At 43.8% G+C, this 19937-nt stretch overlaps 1 protein-coding gene across 1 annotated transcript in view; it reads left to right on the top strand.

Annotated features, from left to right (window-relative positions):
* ABCA13 (ATP binding cassette subfamily A member 13) overlaps positions 1–19937 on the top strand; it is a 409559-nt gene that overhangs the window by 368531 nt on the left and 21091 nt on the right. Inside the window, exons 59-61 of the mRNA XM_055589635.1 lie at positions 623–757; positions 2686–2789; positions 13472–13564. Coding sequence (XP_055445610.1) covers positions 623–757; positions 2686–2789; positions 13472–13564 — 332 coding nt within the window. The remainder of the gene's footprint in view (positions 1–622; positions 758–2685; positions 2790–13471; positions 13565–19937) is intronic.

Raw genomic sequence — 19937 nt, 5'->3', positions numbered from 1 at the left:
GGAAGAGGAGCGGTGACTGTGCCTGAAATACCGGGGGCTGGGATGCCCCTGGGGCTGGAGGTGCTCTGGTGATAGGCAGTCAGCATCCTCTGGACCTGATCAGAGGGTGCTCAGTGGTTGCAGATAAACAGGACACCCGCTCTTCTTCTTTCTAAACTGAACCAGGAGTACAGTCTCTAGGGAAGAGTCTTCCTTTCTTGGCATACTGAAGGCTCCCGCTTGCTCCTCTGTCCCCTGAAGCTTCCTCTCCTCAGGTTTTGCCGCCCTCAGCTCCATCTTTGTCCTTGCTTGGCTCACCTGTGTTTGCTCACCTCAGCATGGAAGTGTGTCTGACCCACGCTGGACCCCACGTTGATGGCCCTTGCTGCTCCCTGAGTCTAAGCCTGAGCTCAGGGTTCTGGCCATCAATTCCGCAACTCATAGGCTCAGAAAACCCAGCTCTGTCCAGGGGGGCTCCTGCCTGTTCATTCCCAGCATCCTTGTGTCATGGGGGCTTGTTCAGGAGCAGGGCTGAGTGTGGGTGTGGGCAGGGCAGGAGGCAGCAGGGCTCCAGGCCCAGAAACAGTTGTCAGGGGGGCCCTTGGTGAATGGGGTGCCCTTACAGAGAGCTCCTCTCTTCCAGGTGGCTGGGGACCTCGTGAGACGCCTCCACCTAGAAGCCCATGTGGACAAACCCGTGGCCACCTACAGTGGGGGCACCAAGAGGAAGCTGTCCACAGCCCTGGCCCTGCTGGGGAAACCTGACCTTCTCTTACTGGTGAGTAGTGGATGGAGCAGTGACATGCCAGTGTCTCCAAATAAAATGCTTTGATCTATCAGAGGTCCTCCGGGGAGGATGTTCAAAATTTGCAATGTCACATTTCTGAACTAATAAATGTTTTGCCCTGAATCAACATTTTCCAAACAGAATCTATAATACCATTGGAATTTTACTGAGACAAAGCAGAGTCTTTGGAGTCCCTTTTATTTATCCAGTTGAAGAGTCCATAAAATCTTAACACTAAAGACAATATTTTTAAAAGAATACCAGAGCCCACTTGTAATCTGAAATCCAAAGCACGCCTGTCCTCTGTCCTGTTGCTTTAAGTCTTCTGCAGATACGATGGTCAGAGCTGTAGGGACTCTGTGGTGAATCTGAGGGTGGGGGTCTTGGGGAAGGAAGAACCTGCGGGGGAGGGGAGGGCGTCCAGCAGGAGAGCAGAGTACAGACAGTGGGCCTGAGACAGGGCCACCTATCATCCACGTGGGCACTGAAATTAATCCAGTTCGGCTGGAGAGAAGCATGAGTTAGAGGTGGCCCAGGTGTCAATAAACAGAGCCACTTGTTTTGCATTTCAAAAATAGCTAAGAGTAGTATCATTTAAATAATAAAAAGAAGTCATTATTTGCGGGCCATAGACTGGATTCTAACCATTAGAGGACCTCCCAGGGTTTTGCACTGAAAGGACATCTGAGGAACATGGAACAGTATGGGAGACAGAAGACAGCCTTTCTTTGCCCGTTCTTGTTTGTTCAGTGGAGGCAGCGTTTCAGTGGGGGGACTTAAGGGAGATTCAGAAGACCTGCGTTGAAGAAAGGGCCCCATTGTGGAGTGTCTTCTGGAATCTGAGCTGGATTCTCCTCTTACTTGCACTAAGCTTGCTTTTTCCTAAGGTCCGGAATCAAAGACGACTGTGTAATCCATCGTCTGAAACCGGGTAACCAAAGCTTACGCTTGCGTGATTTTGCAGTTTGCAGAAGGCCTTTTCCTTACAAGAGGAGAGGCCGGCTTGCCTTAAAGCGTTCCCGGCGGGGCTGTTCCCTGCCTTCAGCAGGATCCTCCGCTCAGCCTTGCCCCCCATATCCTGCATTGGCTGGGACTTTGGTCCTCGATCCCACTCTCAGCTCGCTAGGTCTCCAGTGGTTGGGCGGTGACCTGGGTTGGGGCTCACAAGTCCTGTGCATGTTTCCTCCTCATCTGAAGTGGTCCTTGACGACAGTGTGTGTCTTTCGGAGTCCTTGAAGTCACCCTTGAAATCCTCCACGTGAAGCGTTAGTGGCGGGGGTGACTGTGAGTGTGTGCATCTGGCAGAGGAGGTGTGCTGAAGGACGCTCAGCATCCTCCCCAGAGACAGGTCAAGTGTCCCCCTGCGGACACTTGTGTGGAAACGTGGAGTGATGCCTCCGACTCTCTCAGGGAACAGTGGCCAATCACGCCTTCCACTTAGTTGGTTTATAACTATTCACCGTGTCACGTGATTTTGGGGCAGTTGATGACCTCAGCTCTTAAGAACAATATGTTTGGTACTCCCTGACCACAAGAGCACAGAAATGCATCAGGCAGCCTACACACAGCTCTCTCTAAAGGGGCTCAGATAAGAAGTGCTTGGGTGTTTGTTGAAGGAGGAAGCTTCAGGTTTAAAAGAGATTTCACGGTCCTTGATGTTGTGAAACCAATGAAGCCTGTTTCTGCTCTTGTATATCTTCTAGGGTAGATGCTTCTGGTATTATAAAGAGGTTGGGGTGCATCAGGGCAGGCCCACCTCCCCAGGATTCCAAGGGGAGCCCAGCAGACTTGAGGGGTGCTGGTGCCTGCTCAGCATAGCGTGTGGGCTTGGATTTCCCCCAGCCTGCACCCTTGCGCCGGGGAGCGTGTTCCCGTGTGGCTTCTCCCCCTCCCCTCACCCTCTGTTCTCTCTCCTTCAGGACGAGCCCAGCTCAGGCATGGACCCCTGCTCCAAGCGGCACCTGTGGGAGGCACTGAGGAAGGAGGCTGAGGAGGGCTGTGCTGTGGTCCTGAGCTCCCACAGGTGAGCCCAGTGGCTCCCCAACCGAGTGCAGTGCCCCCCCACAGCACTGCCACACAGATGCCATGTGCCACCCCTGACGGAGGTCGGGACACTGACCAGGCCGTTCCCCCGGTGCGTGGCCCGGCTGGGACTCTGCAGCCAGTGGGCCCTCACTCACCACACTCTGTCTGTCCGTCAGTCACATCTAAAGAGCCGGGCATCCTCCTCAGGCCCTTCTGCGACCAGTTTCAGCCCCTTTATTCCAGCATGAGAATTAGCTGAAATGAAAACTCAGCACATTTCTATATAGGGTCTCGTACTTTCTTCCTCACAGAATTAGTCTTGTAGTGAGATTTTCACATCGTTGGCTTTTTTTTGGCTTTATGCTGCACTGTTCCAGGATGCAGAGGGACGCAGTTCTTAGGTTTCCTAAACTCACGGAGGGAGAGTGAACACAGTGATTTGGCTCATCAGCATTCTTTTAAAATTTATTATTTTGTTTAACTTTTATTGGATATAGTTGATTTACAATGTTGTGTTAGTTTCTCTTGTACAGCAAAGTGAATCGGTTATATGTACATATACGCCCTCTTGTTCAGATTCTTTTCCCATAAAGGTCTTCACAGAGTACTGGGTAGAGTTCCCGGTGCTCTACATTAGAGCCTTACTGGTGATCTGTTTTATACATGGCACTGTATGTCCTACAGTGGAGATCAGGCTTTAGAGTTTAGACGTGGTTTCTTCTGACTTGGAAGTCAAATATGCCAGGAGCAAAATGTTAGAAACGGTGAAGGATCTGGGATTCTTCCTTACTTGCAAGCTTACAGATCTGGTGTATGGCTTCCTGGATGCTTCCAGAAGACAGGAGACTCATGAATCAGAGAGAAGCAACCCGCATCAGCAAAGTCATCTGGTCTCCTGAGCCTGGGTCACCCCAGGGATGCCAAAGGCTCAGACAGAGACCTGTGGGCACAGGAGAGACACATGGACCTGGGGACCCTCTGCCTTATTGCAGCTGACAAGCCAGCCAGCTCTGCCTCTGGGAGCCGAGGGCCCTCATTATGCGAGGTTGCTCATGCAAACACAGCTGTGAGGAAAGGCCCAGGTCAAGACCAGCCGGGATCTTGCAGCCTGGGGATTCTTAACCAGACCTGTGAGGGAGGAGGGGCCCTGAGGAGTGTCCCCCAAATTTCCTGAATGGATAAGTCTGAGCTGGACTGAGTGGCCTGCTCCTTGTTGCTAGAAGTGAAACACAAAGCCAGCCCATCAGTCAAGATGGGAGGTCTCCGAGGGGGTCCTGGGAGACACTGCCGACGACTGCAGCAGTGTCAGTTCCTGGAAAAATAACACCGGGCGCTGTCAATCCAGGCACACAGACCCATGGCGGGAATGCTATTACTAGAACGAATTCCCCTGGGAGGGCTGGGGGCCACCCTCGGGTCCAGGCGGAGTCGACCCTCATCGGGGAGGGATGCTGTTCACACCACTGCTTCCTCTTTGTGTTTTTCTAGCTTACACTCGCTCAGTGATGGGCTTCCCAGGTGGCTCAGTGGCAAAGAATCTACCTGCCAAGCAGGAGACCTGAGTTCAATCCCTGGGTCAGGAAGATCCCCTTGAGAAGGAAATGGCAGCCGACTCCAACATGCTTCCCTGTAGCATCCCATGGACAGCGGCATGCGATAGCCCATAGTGTTGCAGAGAGCCAGGCACAACTGAGCAACTGAATGGCACAGCAGCACTCAGTGATGCTGTGCCTGCTGCCCGACTTTCCTGAATTTTTTACTGTTAGACCTCACGCTCCATAGCCCAGTCATGTCCTACTCTTTATGACCCTGTGGACCCACCAGGCTCCTCTGTCCATGGCATTCTCCAGGCAAGGGTACTGGAGTGGGTTGCCACCTCCTCCTCCAGGGAATCTTCCTATCCTAGGGATTGAACCCAGGTCTCCTGCATCTCTTGCATTGGCAGGTGGATTCTTTACTGCTGGGCCAGCAGGGAAGCCCTTGCTGTCAGACTACCCACTGCCATTTAAAAAAAGGTTCTTTGAGGTGTGATTTATGTACCATGTGATTTCTCCACTTTAAGTGCACCTTCCTGTGTGTTTTTCGTCACCGCAGTCCTGTGCCTCGTCATCAAGACCCAGTTCAGGGCATCTCCATCGCTTTGGAGGGTTCTCACTTCACCCCCGTCCACTGCGGTCTCTCTGTCTCCATCAATGTGCCTTTCCTGGATGTTCCATCCACATGGAGTCATGTGACCTGTGATCGTTTGTTTGTGACTCTGTCACTTGTCCTCTGTCTGAGAGTCACCACTCGGCACCCAGCAGTGAGCTGTGTCCCCTGGGCAGCAGGACACTGCTTGCTGCCCACTCCGCCGTCCTGGCACTTTGGATGGTTCCCACACTCGGCTGTTCAGTGCAGAGTGCTGTCAACAGCTGCACACACGTCTTTGTCCAGACACACGTTTCTAGTTCTCTCAGCGGTCTTTTTCTGGGTTGTACGGTAACTTGTGTTCAGCACTTTAGAAAGCTGCAGAGCTGTTCTCCAAAGTGTCAATTATCTTTTAATCCCAGGAACACTGATGGAAGTTTCCAGGATCTCCAGGCTGCCATGAACACTGCTGGTCTTCCTGTTTGTAACCGTCCTGGTGATGTGTGGTTTTAACTCACATTTTTGGAACGAACATCTCTCCTCGCTGTCTGTTCACCTGCGTTGCTTCTTTTTTATATTATTATTTTTTTTATTTTATTTTATTTTTAAACTTTACAGAATTGTATTAGTTTTGCCAAATATCAAAGTGGATCCGCCACAGGTATATAAGAAGCCAGCCGCTAACAGCTCCGCTGCTCCCTGGATGTCCTGAGTTTTGTCTGGCTCTCTCCAGATTTCTCAGTGCCTTTCAACAGCTTGACTTTGATGTGTTTGGATGTAGATCTGTGTGTGTTCTAGCTGGGTTTTGTTCATGTTTCTTGCAGTGAGCAGCTCCTGATGCTTCTGTCTAGTTGTTTTTTTCAACTTTGTTTTCATTTTTTGAAGCCTGGATGTTTCTGGAGCCACGCTGTTTTTGTCCAGGCGAGTTGACAGTTAGAGCCTTTGCTGGACTCTGGAGAAGGAAATGGCAACCCACTGCAGTATTCTTGCCTGGAGAATCCCATGGACAGAGGAGGCTGGTGGGCTGCTATCCATAGGGTCGCACAAAGTCGGACACTACTGAAGCAACTTAGCATGCATGCATTGGAGAAGGAAATGGCAACCCACTCCAGTATTCTTGCCTGGAGAATCCCAGGGACAGAGGAGCCTGGCGGGCTGCCATCCATGGGGTTGCACAGAGTCAGACACCACTGAATCGACTTAGCAGCAGCAGCAGCAGGTCTACAAGGATTCAGTCTCTGCTGTCACCTGAATGTGGTCAAGGCGGGGCTCTCCCAGCTCAGGCCATTTTCCAGTCGGCCAGGTTTTGTCTTTCCTGGTCCCTCTAGTCTGTGTAGGGTGCACGTGGATGGTGGGCATAAAGCCTCTGGGCTCACGTGGTGTGGGTGGCTGGCCTGGACTTCTCCAACCTCTAGTGCTGTACACGGAGCCTCACGGGCTCCGCGCGTGACACAGCCGCAGGCCAGATGCTGGGCTGCTGGCCCTTCCTGCTTGTGGAGTCTACAGTGGGACAGGGCTGACAGGTGTGGGCTCTGCCCCACCCTGCACAGGGCGCGCATCCTTCCACAGGGCAGAGAAGCTGCCGATGCTCATGGCCTGGCCCCCTGCAACAGGAGCTGCCTGTTGCAAGCCAGGATGCCATAGCCCGTCCCCCTTCTTACCCTGGCTCAGCAGTTTGTCAACTGTAACTGTTTCTCTTATTGTCCTATGCTTTTGGTCAATTTCCAGAATTCTGAAACATATCATTTTTGTTCAGTTTCTCCGGTTTCTTAATTGTCTTTTGAACATGACTGCCCTTGGCAGTATGGCTGTTAGCTGAAAGTCCTGAGTATGCTTTTTTTTTTTTTTGTCTTTTTTCCTTTTCTATTCAGAAAATAAAATGTTACATCAAAGTAAGATAAATTTGGCAAATCCCTTGCTTTATCATAATACATTCCTGCTTCCAGTGACCATCTTTCTCTGCCAGTCCTGGGAACTCTGATTTCTATTGTCATTCTGCCAGTACTTAGATCCCCTAAGCTCTAAGATTGGGAACTCAGGTGTCACGTTAAAAGGTCTTTATAATTTTCATGTAACATATAATTATTGCAGACAGCTCTCAGAAAGACCAAATATCACTGTAATTTCTTTTTTATATCCTCCTGTTCATTTGGTCTCACATTAATGATGTATCTTTATTTCCAAAAATCTGTCTGTAGTCACACAACACGAAGGTCTAAATGACTGACAATGAAGAGCAAGGCAGCCTTGGATTGATTCCCTGATTCTAGGAAGTCTCTGAAGTAGAGTTTCCTTTTAATTAGGAGTCCATCTCCCCCCTCTCCAAGTCCTTATCCTATGGGACTGTGGTGGAGAGCAGGGGTAGGGCACAAAAGTAGGAGTGCTGGGTCCTGATTTACATTTTATGAGGAATTAAAATCAGCCCGACCAAGAGGGCCAGAACTGCTTCCTCCTCACTCATCAGACACTGACCTGAGAAGTTCACCATAGGACGTCCGCTGTATACAAACGAGTTCCATTCTGAGAACACATTTGTAAGTTCAATTTGTTTATAAGTCCGAAAAGTTAGCCTAGGTACCCAACTAACACAATCAGGTCTGTAGTACTATACTATATAAGTTTATATAACTTTTTGCATGAATAATAAACAAAAATCACAAAAATAAAACATTTTTAATCTTACAGTACAGAACCTTGAAAAGTACAGTAATGCCAGCTATATCACCACTGCGTTTACACTTGCTCCTGGACATCCAGGGCTTGAAAGAAACATGCTGCACTGCCGTACTGTATCCAGCACTGTGTGGTACACGAAAGCACAGTCGTGTGTAGAGGATGCGTGCACGCGACAGTGTATGCAGACACGTGAGCTCACTTACATGATTGGACATGTGAACGCATGTTCGTGTCTTTGAAAGTTTTTGACTTGAAGGTTTGTCTGTAGGGGATTTACCGTATAAACACTTAAAGCTCTGAGTCACCTGACCCAGTTCTGTCCCCATCTGCTTAATCACCAAAAATAAACAGCATAGTGTTTATGTTTGAATGAATGGTCAGAGATTCCTTTCATTGTGTAGAACCTTGACTCTGTGTATCCTTCCTGATGCTGAAGACCATCAGCATTTCAAATCTCTGCCTCTGGGTCAAGACTCTATAGAATCCCAAGGTTCTAGAGCATAGTTGTTTGATAGCAGATACTCAGGCAATTGGAAACTGCGAGTCGTTATTCTGCGGCCTGAATTAATATCAGTTGTTGTTGGGGTCTTGTGTTTAGGAAGGTCATATAGAAGTGACTAGATATTCTATCACTTTAATTAGAGACCTACTGCTGCTGCTGCTAAGTCACTTCAGTCGTGTCTGACTCTGTGTGACCCCATAGACGGCAGCCCACCAGTCTTCCCCGTCCCTGGGATTCTCCAGGCAAGAACATTGGAGTGGGTTGCCATTTCCTTCTCCAATGCAGGAAAGTGAAAAGTGAAAGTGAAGTCGCTCAGTTGTGTCCGACCCTCAGCGATCTCATGGACTGCAGCCTTCCAGGCTCCTCCACCCATGGGATTTTCCAGGCAAGAGTACTGGGGTGGGGTGCCATTGTCTTTTACGAGACACCTACTATGCACTCATAACAAAAAATGATATGGTTATTTTAGACTGAAATTAATTAAGAAACATAGAGAAAGATAACATCTGCACAGAAAAATATATAAAGCATACTTGGGATGTGAATAGCCCTGAGACTTCATGTTAAGCTACTGTAAGAAAGACCCCAAATGACAGTGACCCAGACCAGACAAACATTCTCAGTTCACACTGGGGGGCTGTGTCAGAGCCAAGGGTCATCCAAGGACTCAGATTCTTTCCACCAAGTCACTCACTCTTTATCTTCAGTGTTGAGTTGACTCAGTAGCTGTATCCACATCACAGCTTATGGGAAGTGGAAAGATCCAAAACCCAGGGCAAGTAGCTTGCCCACATCAGTGTGACTCATAATTTGTCCTTCACACTGACCTGTTTGGCTGTGTGTCCACCTGTGGCTGCATGGAAGGCTGACCAGTATAATCTTGATAAGAACGTACACTGACCCGACGAGCACACTGTTTTATGTCCATTCCCCAGCAGGAAAACAACCATAATTTCTTTTTTTTTTTTAAGAAGATAGTCAAGTCATTTTATTAAATGGTATTATGCTTATTTAAAACAGATGATTGAAGAACATACAGAAAAATAGGAAACATTTTTTTTAGCAAATGTAATAACAGAACAATACTGTTACTAAAACAATTGAATTGAAAGAAGCCATTAAACAGTCTATATTTCCCACAAAAATGAATTTCTTTCTTTTTTTTATATATTTCCGTTTACTTTTTAATTTTATTTTATTTTCAAACTTTACATAATTGTATTAGTTTTGCCAAATATCAAAATGAATCCACCACACGTATACATGTGTTCCCCATCCTGAACCCTCCTCCCTCCTCCCTCCCCATACCATCCCTCTGGGTAGTCCCAGTGCACCAGCCCCAAGCATCCAGTATCGTGCATCGAACCTGGACTGGCAACTCGTTTCATACATGATATTTTACATGTTTCAATGCCATTCTCCCAAATCATCCCACCCTCTCCCTCTCCCACAGAGTCCATAAGACTGTTCTATACATCAGTGTCTTTTTTGCTGTCTCGTACACAGGGTTATTGTTACAATCTTTCTAAATTCCATATATATGCGTTAGTATACTGTACTGGTGTTTTTCTTTCTGGCTTACTTCACTCTGTATAATAGGCTCCAGTTTCATCCACCTCATTAGAACTGATTCAAATGCATTCTTTTTAATGGCTGAGTAATACTCCATTGTGTATATGTACCAGCGCTTTCTTATCCATTCATCTGCTGATGGACATCTAGGTTGCTTCCATGTCCTGGCTATTATAAACAGTGCTGCGATGAACATTGGGGTACACGTGTCTCTTTCCCTTCTGGTTTCCTCAGTGTGTATGCCCAGCAGTGGGATTGCTGGATCATAAGGCAGTTCTATTTCCAGTTTTGTTAGGAATCTCCACACTGTTCTCCATAGTGGCTGTACTAGTTTGCATTCCCACCAACAGTGTAAGAGGGTTCCCTTTTCTCCACACCCTCTCCAGCATTTATTGCTTGTAGACTTTTGGATCGCAGCCATTCTGACTGGTGTGAAATGGTACCTCATAGTGGTTTTGATTTACATTTCTCTGATAATGAGTGATGTTGAGCATCTTTTCATGTGTTTGTTAGCCACCTGTATGTCTTCTTTGGAGAAATGTCTATTTAGTTCTTTGGCCCATTTTTTGATTGGGTCGTTTATTTTTCTGGAGTTGAGCTATAGGAGTTGCTTGTATATTTCTGAGATTAGTTGTTTGTCAGTTGCTTCATTTGCTATTATTTTCTCCCATTCCTAAGGCTGTCTTTTCACCTTGCTAATAGTTTCCTTTGATGTGCAGAAGCTTTTAAGGTTAATTAGGTCCCATCTGTTTATTTTTGCTTTTATTTCCAATATTCTGGGAGGTGGGTCATAGAGGATCCTGCTGTGATGTATGTCAGAGAGTGTTTTGCCTATGTTCTCCTCTAGGAGTTTTATAGTTTCTGGTCTTACGTTTAGATCTTTAATCCATTTTGAGTTTATTTTTGTGTAAGGTGTTAGAAAGTGTTCTAGTTTCATTCTTTTACAAGTGGTTGACCAGATTTCCCAGCACCACTTGTTAAAGAGATTGTCTTTAATCCATTGTATATTCTTGCCTCCTTTGTCAAAGATAAGGGGTCCATATATGCGTGGATTTATCTCTGGGCTTTCTATTTTGTTCCATTGATCTATATTTCTGTCTTTGTGCCAGTACCATATTGTCTTGATGACTGTGGCTTTGTAGTAGAGCCTGAAGTCAGGCAGGTTGATTCCTCCAGTTCCATTCTTCTTTCTCAAGATCGCTTTGGCTATTCGAGGTTTTTTGTATTTCCATACAAATTGTGAAATTATTTGTTCTAGCTCTGTGAAGAATACTGTTGGTAGCTTGATAGGGATTGCATTGAATCTATAAATTGCTTTGGGAAGTATACTCATTTTCACTATATTGATTCTTCCAATCCATGAACATGGTATATTTCTCCATCTATTAGTGTCCTCTTTGATTTCTTTCACCAGTGTTTTATAGTTTTCTATATATAGGTCTTTAGTTTCTTTAGGTAGATATATTCCTAAGTATTTTATTCTTTCTGTTGCAATGGTGAATGGAATTGTTTCCTTAATTTCTCTTTCTGTTTTCTCATTATTAGTGTATAGGAATGCAAAGGATTTCTGTGTGTTGATTTTATATCCTGCAACATTACTATAGTCATTGATTAGTTCTAGTAATTTTCTGGTGGAGTCTTTAGGGTTTTCTATGTAGAAGATCATGTCATCTGCAAACAGTGAGAGTTTTACTTCTTCTTTTCCAATACTTAGAATTTGTATAATACAACACGGTAGAAGAAGGAAAGAAATTCCACCAGTAGCTTCACTTTTCAGGTATTTGACAGTCATACTTTTTTTGTGCTTTTCCTTACTTTTTTTTTTAAACATATATGTGCAGTTTTCCTAACATGGATTGTCATTTTACCATTGCTAAATAATTACCTTTTCCATATCCAATTAATTGACTTTGGAAACCCTCATTTCAGTGGCTGACACACATATGGATATACCCTCATTTATGTTTCTGTATTATTCTATTGTGGAACCTGTTTCTAGATTTTTTACAGTTATAAATAAGTTGTTATATGCATTCATATTTTCTGTATTTCTTTGCTAAGGTGAGTCCCTAGGAAAGGAATTTTTGGCAAATTGTTTTTCACCAAGGTATACCAATGTTTTATTCCCAACAGTCATATATACACTGACCTGTTTAAAATTATTGAGAAAGTGTCTAACTTTGGGAGTATTTTTTTGGATCTATTTATTGTTTTTATTCACATAGGAGATGGAGGGAAAAAGAATTTTTGTCTGTAACACACACAAGTATATGTGACAAATGCCTATCAGGCTAGAAAATAGTTTTAAGATCACTTATCTGATGGTTTCGTTTGTAATTTATTGGTATGTTTATTACCCATAAATGATTTTTTTGAAAAGTCTACATATTATTTACCCTTTCTCTCTTGAGTTTTTGTTTATTTTTACAGTAGTATATATGAGTTCTGTGGGCTCCTGAGGTGGCACTCATGGTAAAGAACCTGCCTGCAAATGCCAGAGACATGAGTTGCAGGTTCGATCCCTGTGACTCCTTTCTTGCCATCAGGAAGATGCCCTGGAGGAGAGCCTGGCATTCCACTCTGCTATTCTTGCCTGGAGAATCCCAGGGACAGAGGAGCCTGGCGGGCTACAGTCCATGGGGTCTCAAAGAGTCAGACACGGCTGAAGCAACTTAGCACGCACACATGAGTTCTTATAATAAGTGCATCAAATATTACCCTTTGTGTTTGTTGCAGGTTTTTAAATGTTAGTTTGCTGTGTTTTGACATACTTATTAGAAGTTTGTAGCTTTTCATTGTCAAGTACATAAAACTTCCCTTCACAGTTTATTCCACTGCTCTTATGCTCAGAGTCATGTTCCATGCTCTAGTCTGTATTTAAAATACTAATGTCTCATCTGCACTGTCATATTTTGTTCCAAAGATCTTGCTTGTAATTCCTTAGCATACTGTCTCTTTTTAATTATTTAAGAAAATGTTAATATTTTCTGGAATGAGTCTTATTTTACTTCTCTTCTTGTTTGACCTTTTTCTAACTCTCTCTAAATAGTGTTAAAGTATATTTTTTAAATTGTTTTCAATTTTTCTTGTGGGGAGAGATAAACTTTTGATCAGTATTATACTAAATTCTTCTTAAAATTTATATTATACTTTTATATATTTAGAATGATATAATTGTAAATTTTAAATCTTGATAACATACTTCATATCAACATAATATTAAATTATATTACAAGCTAAGTTATAGTTATAAATTACATTGTTATTTTTTATATATAATATACTGTATTAAAGTATGACTTTTATTTATAGTTTATACAAAATTTATTTTATACTTGTTAATTTTATACTTACATTATATTATTTATATTATAATGATTTTTTTTAACAATTTCTCATTTAAACTGTATTTGTTCTTTTCCCTCTTTCTGATATATCTTCCCACTGGTTCAAAATTTCATTTTCCATCAGTAAATCTTTCTTTTCATAAGATTTCCACATGTTTATGAAGGTCTTTCTGATCTATTTTGCATTTTTGTGCTATTGCTAAAAGGTTTTCTCCTATATATTCAGTAACAGTTTTTCCTAGTATATGGAAAGACTACTATATTTTGGTTAATCGTGTAGTTGGCCATGTAAATGAAACCTTAACCATTTCCAGAGTGCTGTTTTGAGCTCTGCGAGGTTCCTATATGGAAAGTCAGCTGATTTTCAATAATGGCATGTCTCTCCTTGCCCATCCCCCTGTTGATTCAAGCCCTGAGTCTGGGGCTGCGGCTCACCCCTGGTCTTGTCTCCCGCAGCATGGAGGAGTGCGAGGCTGTGTGCACAAGGCTTGCCATCATGGTCCACGGCAGCTTTCGATGCCTGGGTTCCCCACAGCACATCAAAAACAGGTGCGTGCCATCTTTTCATTTAGATGTCTCCTGTGAATTTGTAGTTGGACCCATTATAACCAGGGGGGCACTAGGGTTGGCATGGTGCAGGCCCCTCACGGCCTGGGAGGGGAGACGGAGGCTGCGATGGGAAGGGTGTGTGTGAAACACCATCACCGGGGGTGCCCACTCGCAGCCCCACAGAGCCCAGCGTTTCCCCGCAAGGTCTTCTGCCCCCAAGGACACCCACTCTCATTGTGGTGACATTGGGAGGGTTCGAAATACCACTGCAGAGTCAAGATGAAATGGGACCAAAAGCATCCTCATGGATACACAAAACCTCATGGAAAGATGTACTGACATATCCCTCACCCAGAGCGGGTCAGTAACCTGTGCTGCACTTGGAGAAAGACCCCATGGATTTAGGGTGGTGAAAGATGGTTCTTGTAGTTGCTTCCTAGTTCAGCTAATAAACTAGAGACTTTGTGCTTTAATAGCTTAGATTTATTCCTTGGTTAATTGTCTTTTTTTTCCATTTACTCTTTGGAATATTAATGATTCTATAATCAAGTTGTATGAGTGTTTTTAGGTATTCATATAACTTAAAAAAAAATTCAGTGTTGCCTAAGCTGTTTTCAAAGTTTATAAGGCATGCCACAATTTTATTGTGTTTTACTTGACTGCGCTCCACAGACACTGCGTTTTTTTCAAGTTGAAGGTTTGTGGCCACCCTGCACTGACTAAGTCAGTTGGTACCATTTTCCCAACAGCATTTGCTCACTTTCTGTCTTTGTGTCACATTTGGGTAATTCTTGCAGTATTTCAGACCCTCCATTAACCAAAAGATTATGAGTCACTGAAGACTTAGATGATAGCATTTTTTTTTAGCAAAATCTTTTTAAAATTAAGATATGTACATTTTTGGGCTTCCATGGTGGCTCAGACAGTAAAGAGTCTGCCTGCAGTGTGGAAGACTCAGGTTTGATCCCTGGGTTGGGAAGATCCCCTGGAGAAGGAAATGGGAACCCACTCCAGTATTCTTGCCTGGAGAATCCCATGAATGGAGCCTAGCAGGCTACAGTCCATGGGGTCGCAAAGAGTTGGACATGACTGAGTGACTTCACATCACATGTACATTTTTAGACATAATGCTATTGTACACTTAATAGACTACAGTATAGCATAATTTTATATGCATTGAGAAGCCCCCCAACATGTAACCCCTGTAATTGTGGCATTTGCTGGATTGTGGTGGCCTAAACCAAACCTGCAGTGTCTCCAAGGTCTGCCCTGTCATTTCTTTTAAATGTGTTGTTTAATCTGTCCCTTTTGACCTAGAGTAATTTATCCATGTATGTTGATAAATCTCTTTTATTTATTCAACGTTTTTAAATTTGGAATTCCCAAGCAGAGATTTGTTAAATTTGTAACAAATTTGTATATTAGGTCGAAATATTTTTATTCTATGGAGAAAATAACAATGAATGCTTGGATTGAGATGCCAAGTTGGGAGGTAGATCGCTGTTTTCCAGTGGCTCAGAGTTGGGGGCACTGTTTGTCTGCCCTGCTCACTCTCACTTCAGGTCAATCCCTCATCAGATAGCCTGCTGGAAACTTCTCTCAGAATGTGCTCTGCTCACCTTTAATAAGGATCATCAAAAGAAAAATAATATTTCACGCTCCCTCACCTTTATGAATGCTCACATAAAGTTTTACAGCCCTTGCCCGATTGCTGGGTGATGTATGTCTGAGTTTGGCTTCTTGCCCTTCAGGAGGTCTCCTGACCTCGCTGGAAGTGGCAGTGAGTAAGGTCCCTGGAGGAGCATCCTCTCCCCGCTTTGGTCTGCGTGCTCTCACCTGCTGCTGAGTTTCAGGTCTGATAATGTGTAATATGTCGCTCAGATGGTAAAGAATCTGCCTGCAATGCAGGTGACCTGGGTTCAATCCCTGGATTGGGAAGATCCCCTGGCGAAGGGAATGGCAATCCACTCCAGTATCCTTGCCTGGACCATTCCATGCCCAGAGGAGCCTGGTGGGCTACAGTCCAGGGGTCACAGAGAGTGAGACACCACTGAGCAACTAGCACTTTCAGTGTGTAACAGGATTGAGAACAGATGGTCAGTAAGTATGAGTAGTACAGTTTTGTTAAGAGAGATAGTTTGTGGGTGATTGACTGGAACCTTGAACTTAATACATTCAAAAAATGATTTGTAAAGTTGGTATATTCTTGTGACAAACTGAGTGCATGTGTTTCCATAATATTGAGATAAAGAATACAGGGTTCATCATAAAATGCATGCTGGGCTTCTAAACCTGGGGGTCATCAGTATGGTGCCTGCTTCTCTCCTCCAGGTGTTGGGGGGCTTCAGGAGGCAGCTCGGGGAAGATGGTGCCCCCCGGGCCTCAGAGCCATCACGTCATGTCTGAGCCTGGGGGGCGAGACCTTCCCCCTGCCTCCTCTTGGGTGGTTTCCATGGACACGCCATTCTTGCTGCTCTGATTCTTTTTTTTTAATTAATTTTTTTATTGAAGGATAATTTCGTTACAGAATTTTGCTGTTTTCTGTCAAACCTCAACATGAATCAGCCACAGGTATACATATATCCCCTCCCTTTCAAACGTCCCTCCCATCTCCCTCCCCATCCCACCCCTCTAGGCTGATACTGAGCCCGTTTGAGTTTCCTGAGCCATACAGCAAATTCCTGTTGGCTATCTAATTTACGTGTAAATTTACATGTAAATATAAATTTTCATGTTACTCTCTCCATACATCTCACCCTCTCCTTCCCTCTTCCCATGTCCCTAAGTCTGTTCTCTATGTCTGTTTCTCCATTGCTGCCCTGCAAATAAGTTCCTTGGTACCATCTTTCTAGATTCTGTATATATGCATTCAGTTCAGTTCAGTTGCTCAGTCGTGTCCGACTCTTTGCGACCCCATGAATTGCAGCACGCCAGGCCTCCCTGTCCATCACCAACTCCCAGAGTTCACTCAGACTCATGTCCATCCAGTCAGTGATGCCATCCAGCCATCTCATCCTCTGTCGTCCCCTTCTCCTCCTGCCCCCAATCCCTCCCAGCATCAGAGTCTTTTCCAATGAGTCAACTCTTCACATGAGGTGGCCAAAGTACTGGAGTTTCAGCTTTAGCATCATTCCTTCCAAAGAAATCCCAGGGCTCATCTCCTTCAGAATGGACTGGTTGGATCTCCTTGCAGTTCAAGGGACTCTCAAGAGTCTTCTCCAACACCACAGTTCAAAAGCATCAATTCTTCAGTGCTCAGCTTTCTTCACAGTCCAACTCTCACATCCATACATGACCACAGGAAAAACCATAGCCTTGACTAGATGGACCTTTGTTGGCAAAGTAATGTCTCTGCTTTTGAATATGCTATCTAGGTTGGTCATAACTTTCCTTCCAAGGAGTAAGTGTCTTTTAATTTCATGGCCGCAGTCACCATCTGCAGTAATTTTGGAGACCCTAAAAATAAAGTCTGCCACTGTTTCCACTGTTTCCCCATCTATTTCCCATCAAGTGATGGGACCAGATGCCATAATCTTAGTTTTCTGACTGTTGAGCTTTAAGCCAACTTTTTCACTCTCCACTTTCACTTTCATCAAGAGGCTTTTTAGTTCCTCTTCACTTTCTGCCATAAGGGTGGTGTCATCTGCATATCTGAGGTTATTGATATTTTTCCCAGCAATCTTGATTCCAGCTTGTGTTTCTTCCAGTCCAGCGTTTCTCATGATGTACTCTGCATAGAAGTTAAATAAACAGGGTGACAGTAAACAGCCTTGATGTACTCCTTTTCCTATTTGGAACCAGTCTGTTGTTCCATGTCCAGTTCTAGCTGTTGCTTCCTCACCTGCATACAGATTTCTAAAGAGGCAGGTTAGGTGGTCTGGTATTCCCATCTCTTTTAGAATTTTCCACAGTTTATTGTGATCTACACAGTCAAAGGCTTTGGCATAGTCAATAAAGCAGAAATAGATGTTTTTCTGGAACTCTTGCTTTTTCGATGATCCAGCAGATGTTGGCAATTTGATCTCTGGTTTCTCTGCCTTTTCTAACACCAGCTTGAACATCAGGAAGTTCACGGTTCACGTATATGCTGAAGCCTGACTTGGAGAATTTTGAGCATTACTTTACTAGCATGTAAGATGAGTGCAATTGTGCGGTAGTTTGAGTATTCTTTGGCATTGCCTTTCTTTGGGATTGGAATGAAAACTGACCTTTTCCAGTCCTGTGGCCACTGATGAGTTGTCCAAATTTGCTGGCATATTGAGTGCAGCACTTCCACAGCATCATCTTTCAGGATTTGAAATAGCTCAACTGGAATTCCATCACCTCCACTAGCTTTGTTCGTAGTGATGCTTTCTAAGGCCCACTTGACTTCACATTCCAGGATGTCTGGCTCTAGATGAGTGATCACACCATCGTGATTATCTTGGTCATGAAGGTCTTTTTTGTACAGTTCTTCTGTATATTCTTGCCATCTCTTCTTAATATCTTCTGCTTGTGTTAGGTCCATACCATTTCTGTCCTTTATCAAGCCCATCTTTGCATGAAATGTTCGCTTGGTATCTCTAATTTTCTTGAAGAGATCTCTAGTCATAGTATACAATATTTATCTTTCTCTTTCTGACTTCCTTCACTCTGTATAATAGGCTCTGAGTTAATTTACCTCATTATAACTGACTGAAATGCATTCCTTTTTATGTCTGAGAAATATTCCATTGTGTATATGTATCACAACTTCTTTATCCATTCATCTGTCGATAGACATCTAGGTTGCTTGCATGTTCTAGCTGTTGCAAATAGTGCTGCCATGAACAATGGGATACATGTGTCTCTTTCAATTTTCATTTCCTCAGGGTATATAACTAGGAGTGGGATTGCTGGGTCATATGGCAGTTTTATTCCTAGTTTTTTAAGGAATCTCCATACTGTCTTCCATAGTGGCTGTATCAATTTACATTCCCACCAATGGTTCAGAAGGGTTCCTGTTTCTCCATACCCTCTCCAGCATTTATTGTTTGTAGACTTTTTGATGGCCATTCTGACTGGTGTGAGGTGATATCTCATTGTAGTTTTGATTTGTGTTTCTCTAATAATGAGCAATGTTGAACATCTTTTCATGTGTTTGTTAGTCATCTGTATGTCTTCTTTGGAGAAATGTCTATTTACGTCTTTTTCTCACTTTTTGATTGGGTTTGTTTTCTTGGTATTGAGTTGTATGAGCTGCGTGTATATTTTGGAAATTAATCCTTTGTCAGTTGGTTCATTTGCTATTATTCTCTCCCATTCTGAGGGTGGTCTTTTCACCTTGCTTATAGTTTCCTTTGCTGTGCAAAAGCTTTTAAGTTTAATCAGGTCACACTTGTTTACTTTTCCTTTTATCTCCACTACTCTAGGAGGTGGGTCATAGAGGATATTGCTTTGGTTTATGTTGTCAAGAGTTCTGCCTATGTTTTCCTCTAAGAGTTTTATAGTTTCTGGCCTTACATTTAGGTCTTAATCCATTTTGAGTATATCTTTGTGTATGGTGTTAGGTCTGATTCCTTTCTTTTTAAAAGAATTTATTTACTTTTAATTGGAAGATAATTCCTTTACAGTATTGTGTTGGTTTCTCCACCTTTGCTTGTTTGAATTCCTTTCCTGGACCCAAAGGGGCAGACCCCAAGAACCGCCCAATCATAGAATGTTCCTCTGAAGGACAAGCCCTTCCCCAAGTCCTTTCTGAGCTTCACAGCCCAGCATCCTGCGGCATGCCCATCCTACTACCTCCTCCATCCCTCCTGTTTCTTTTTTTTTTTTCATTTCTTATTCTATTTTATTTATTTTTTAATTTAATTTAATTTTATTTTTTAACTTTACAATATTGTATTGGTTTTGCCATATATCAACATGAATCCACCACAGATATACAGATGTTCCCCATCCTGAACCCTCCTCCCTCCTCCCTCCCCATACCACCCCTCTGGGTCGTCCCAGTGCACCAGCCCCAAGCATCCAGTATCGTGCATCAAACCTGGACTGGCGACTCATTTCATATATGATATTATACATGTTTCAATGTCATTCTTCCAAATCATCCCACCCTCTCCCTCTCCCACAGAGTCCAAAAGACTGTTCTATACATCAGTGTCTCTTTCGCTGTCTCGTATACAGGGTTATTGTTACCATCTTTCTAAATTCCATATATATGCGTTAGTATACTGTATTGGTGTTTTTCTTTCCGGCTTACTTCACTCTGTATAATAGGCTTCAGTTTCATCCACCTCATTAGAACTGACTCAAATACATTCTTTTTAATGGCTGAGTAATACTCCATTGTGTATATGTTTTAAATGCATTCATCAAAATATGAGTTGTCATGAGGCCCACAGACTAGAAG

This window comes from Bubalus kerabau, chromosome 8, assembly GCF_029407905.1.
Source record: "Bubalus kerabau isolate K-KA32 ecotype Philippines breed swamp buffalo chromosome 8, PCC_UOA_SB_1v2, whole genome shotgun sequence".
In the NCBI taxonomy this organism is placed as follows: Eukaryota; Metazoa; Chordata; class Mammalia; order Artiodactyla; family Bovidae; genus Bubalus; species Bubalus kerabau.
This window is presented reverse-complemented; position numbering and strand designations above follow the sequence as displayed.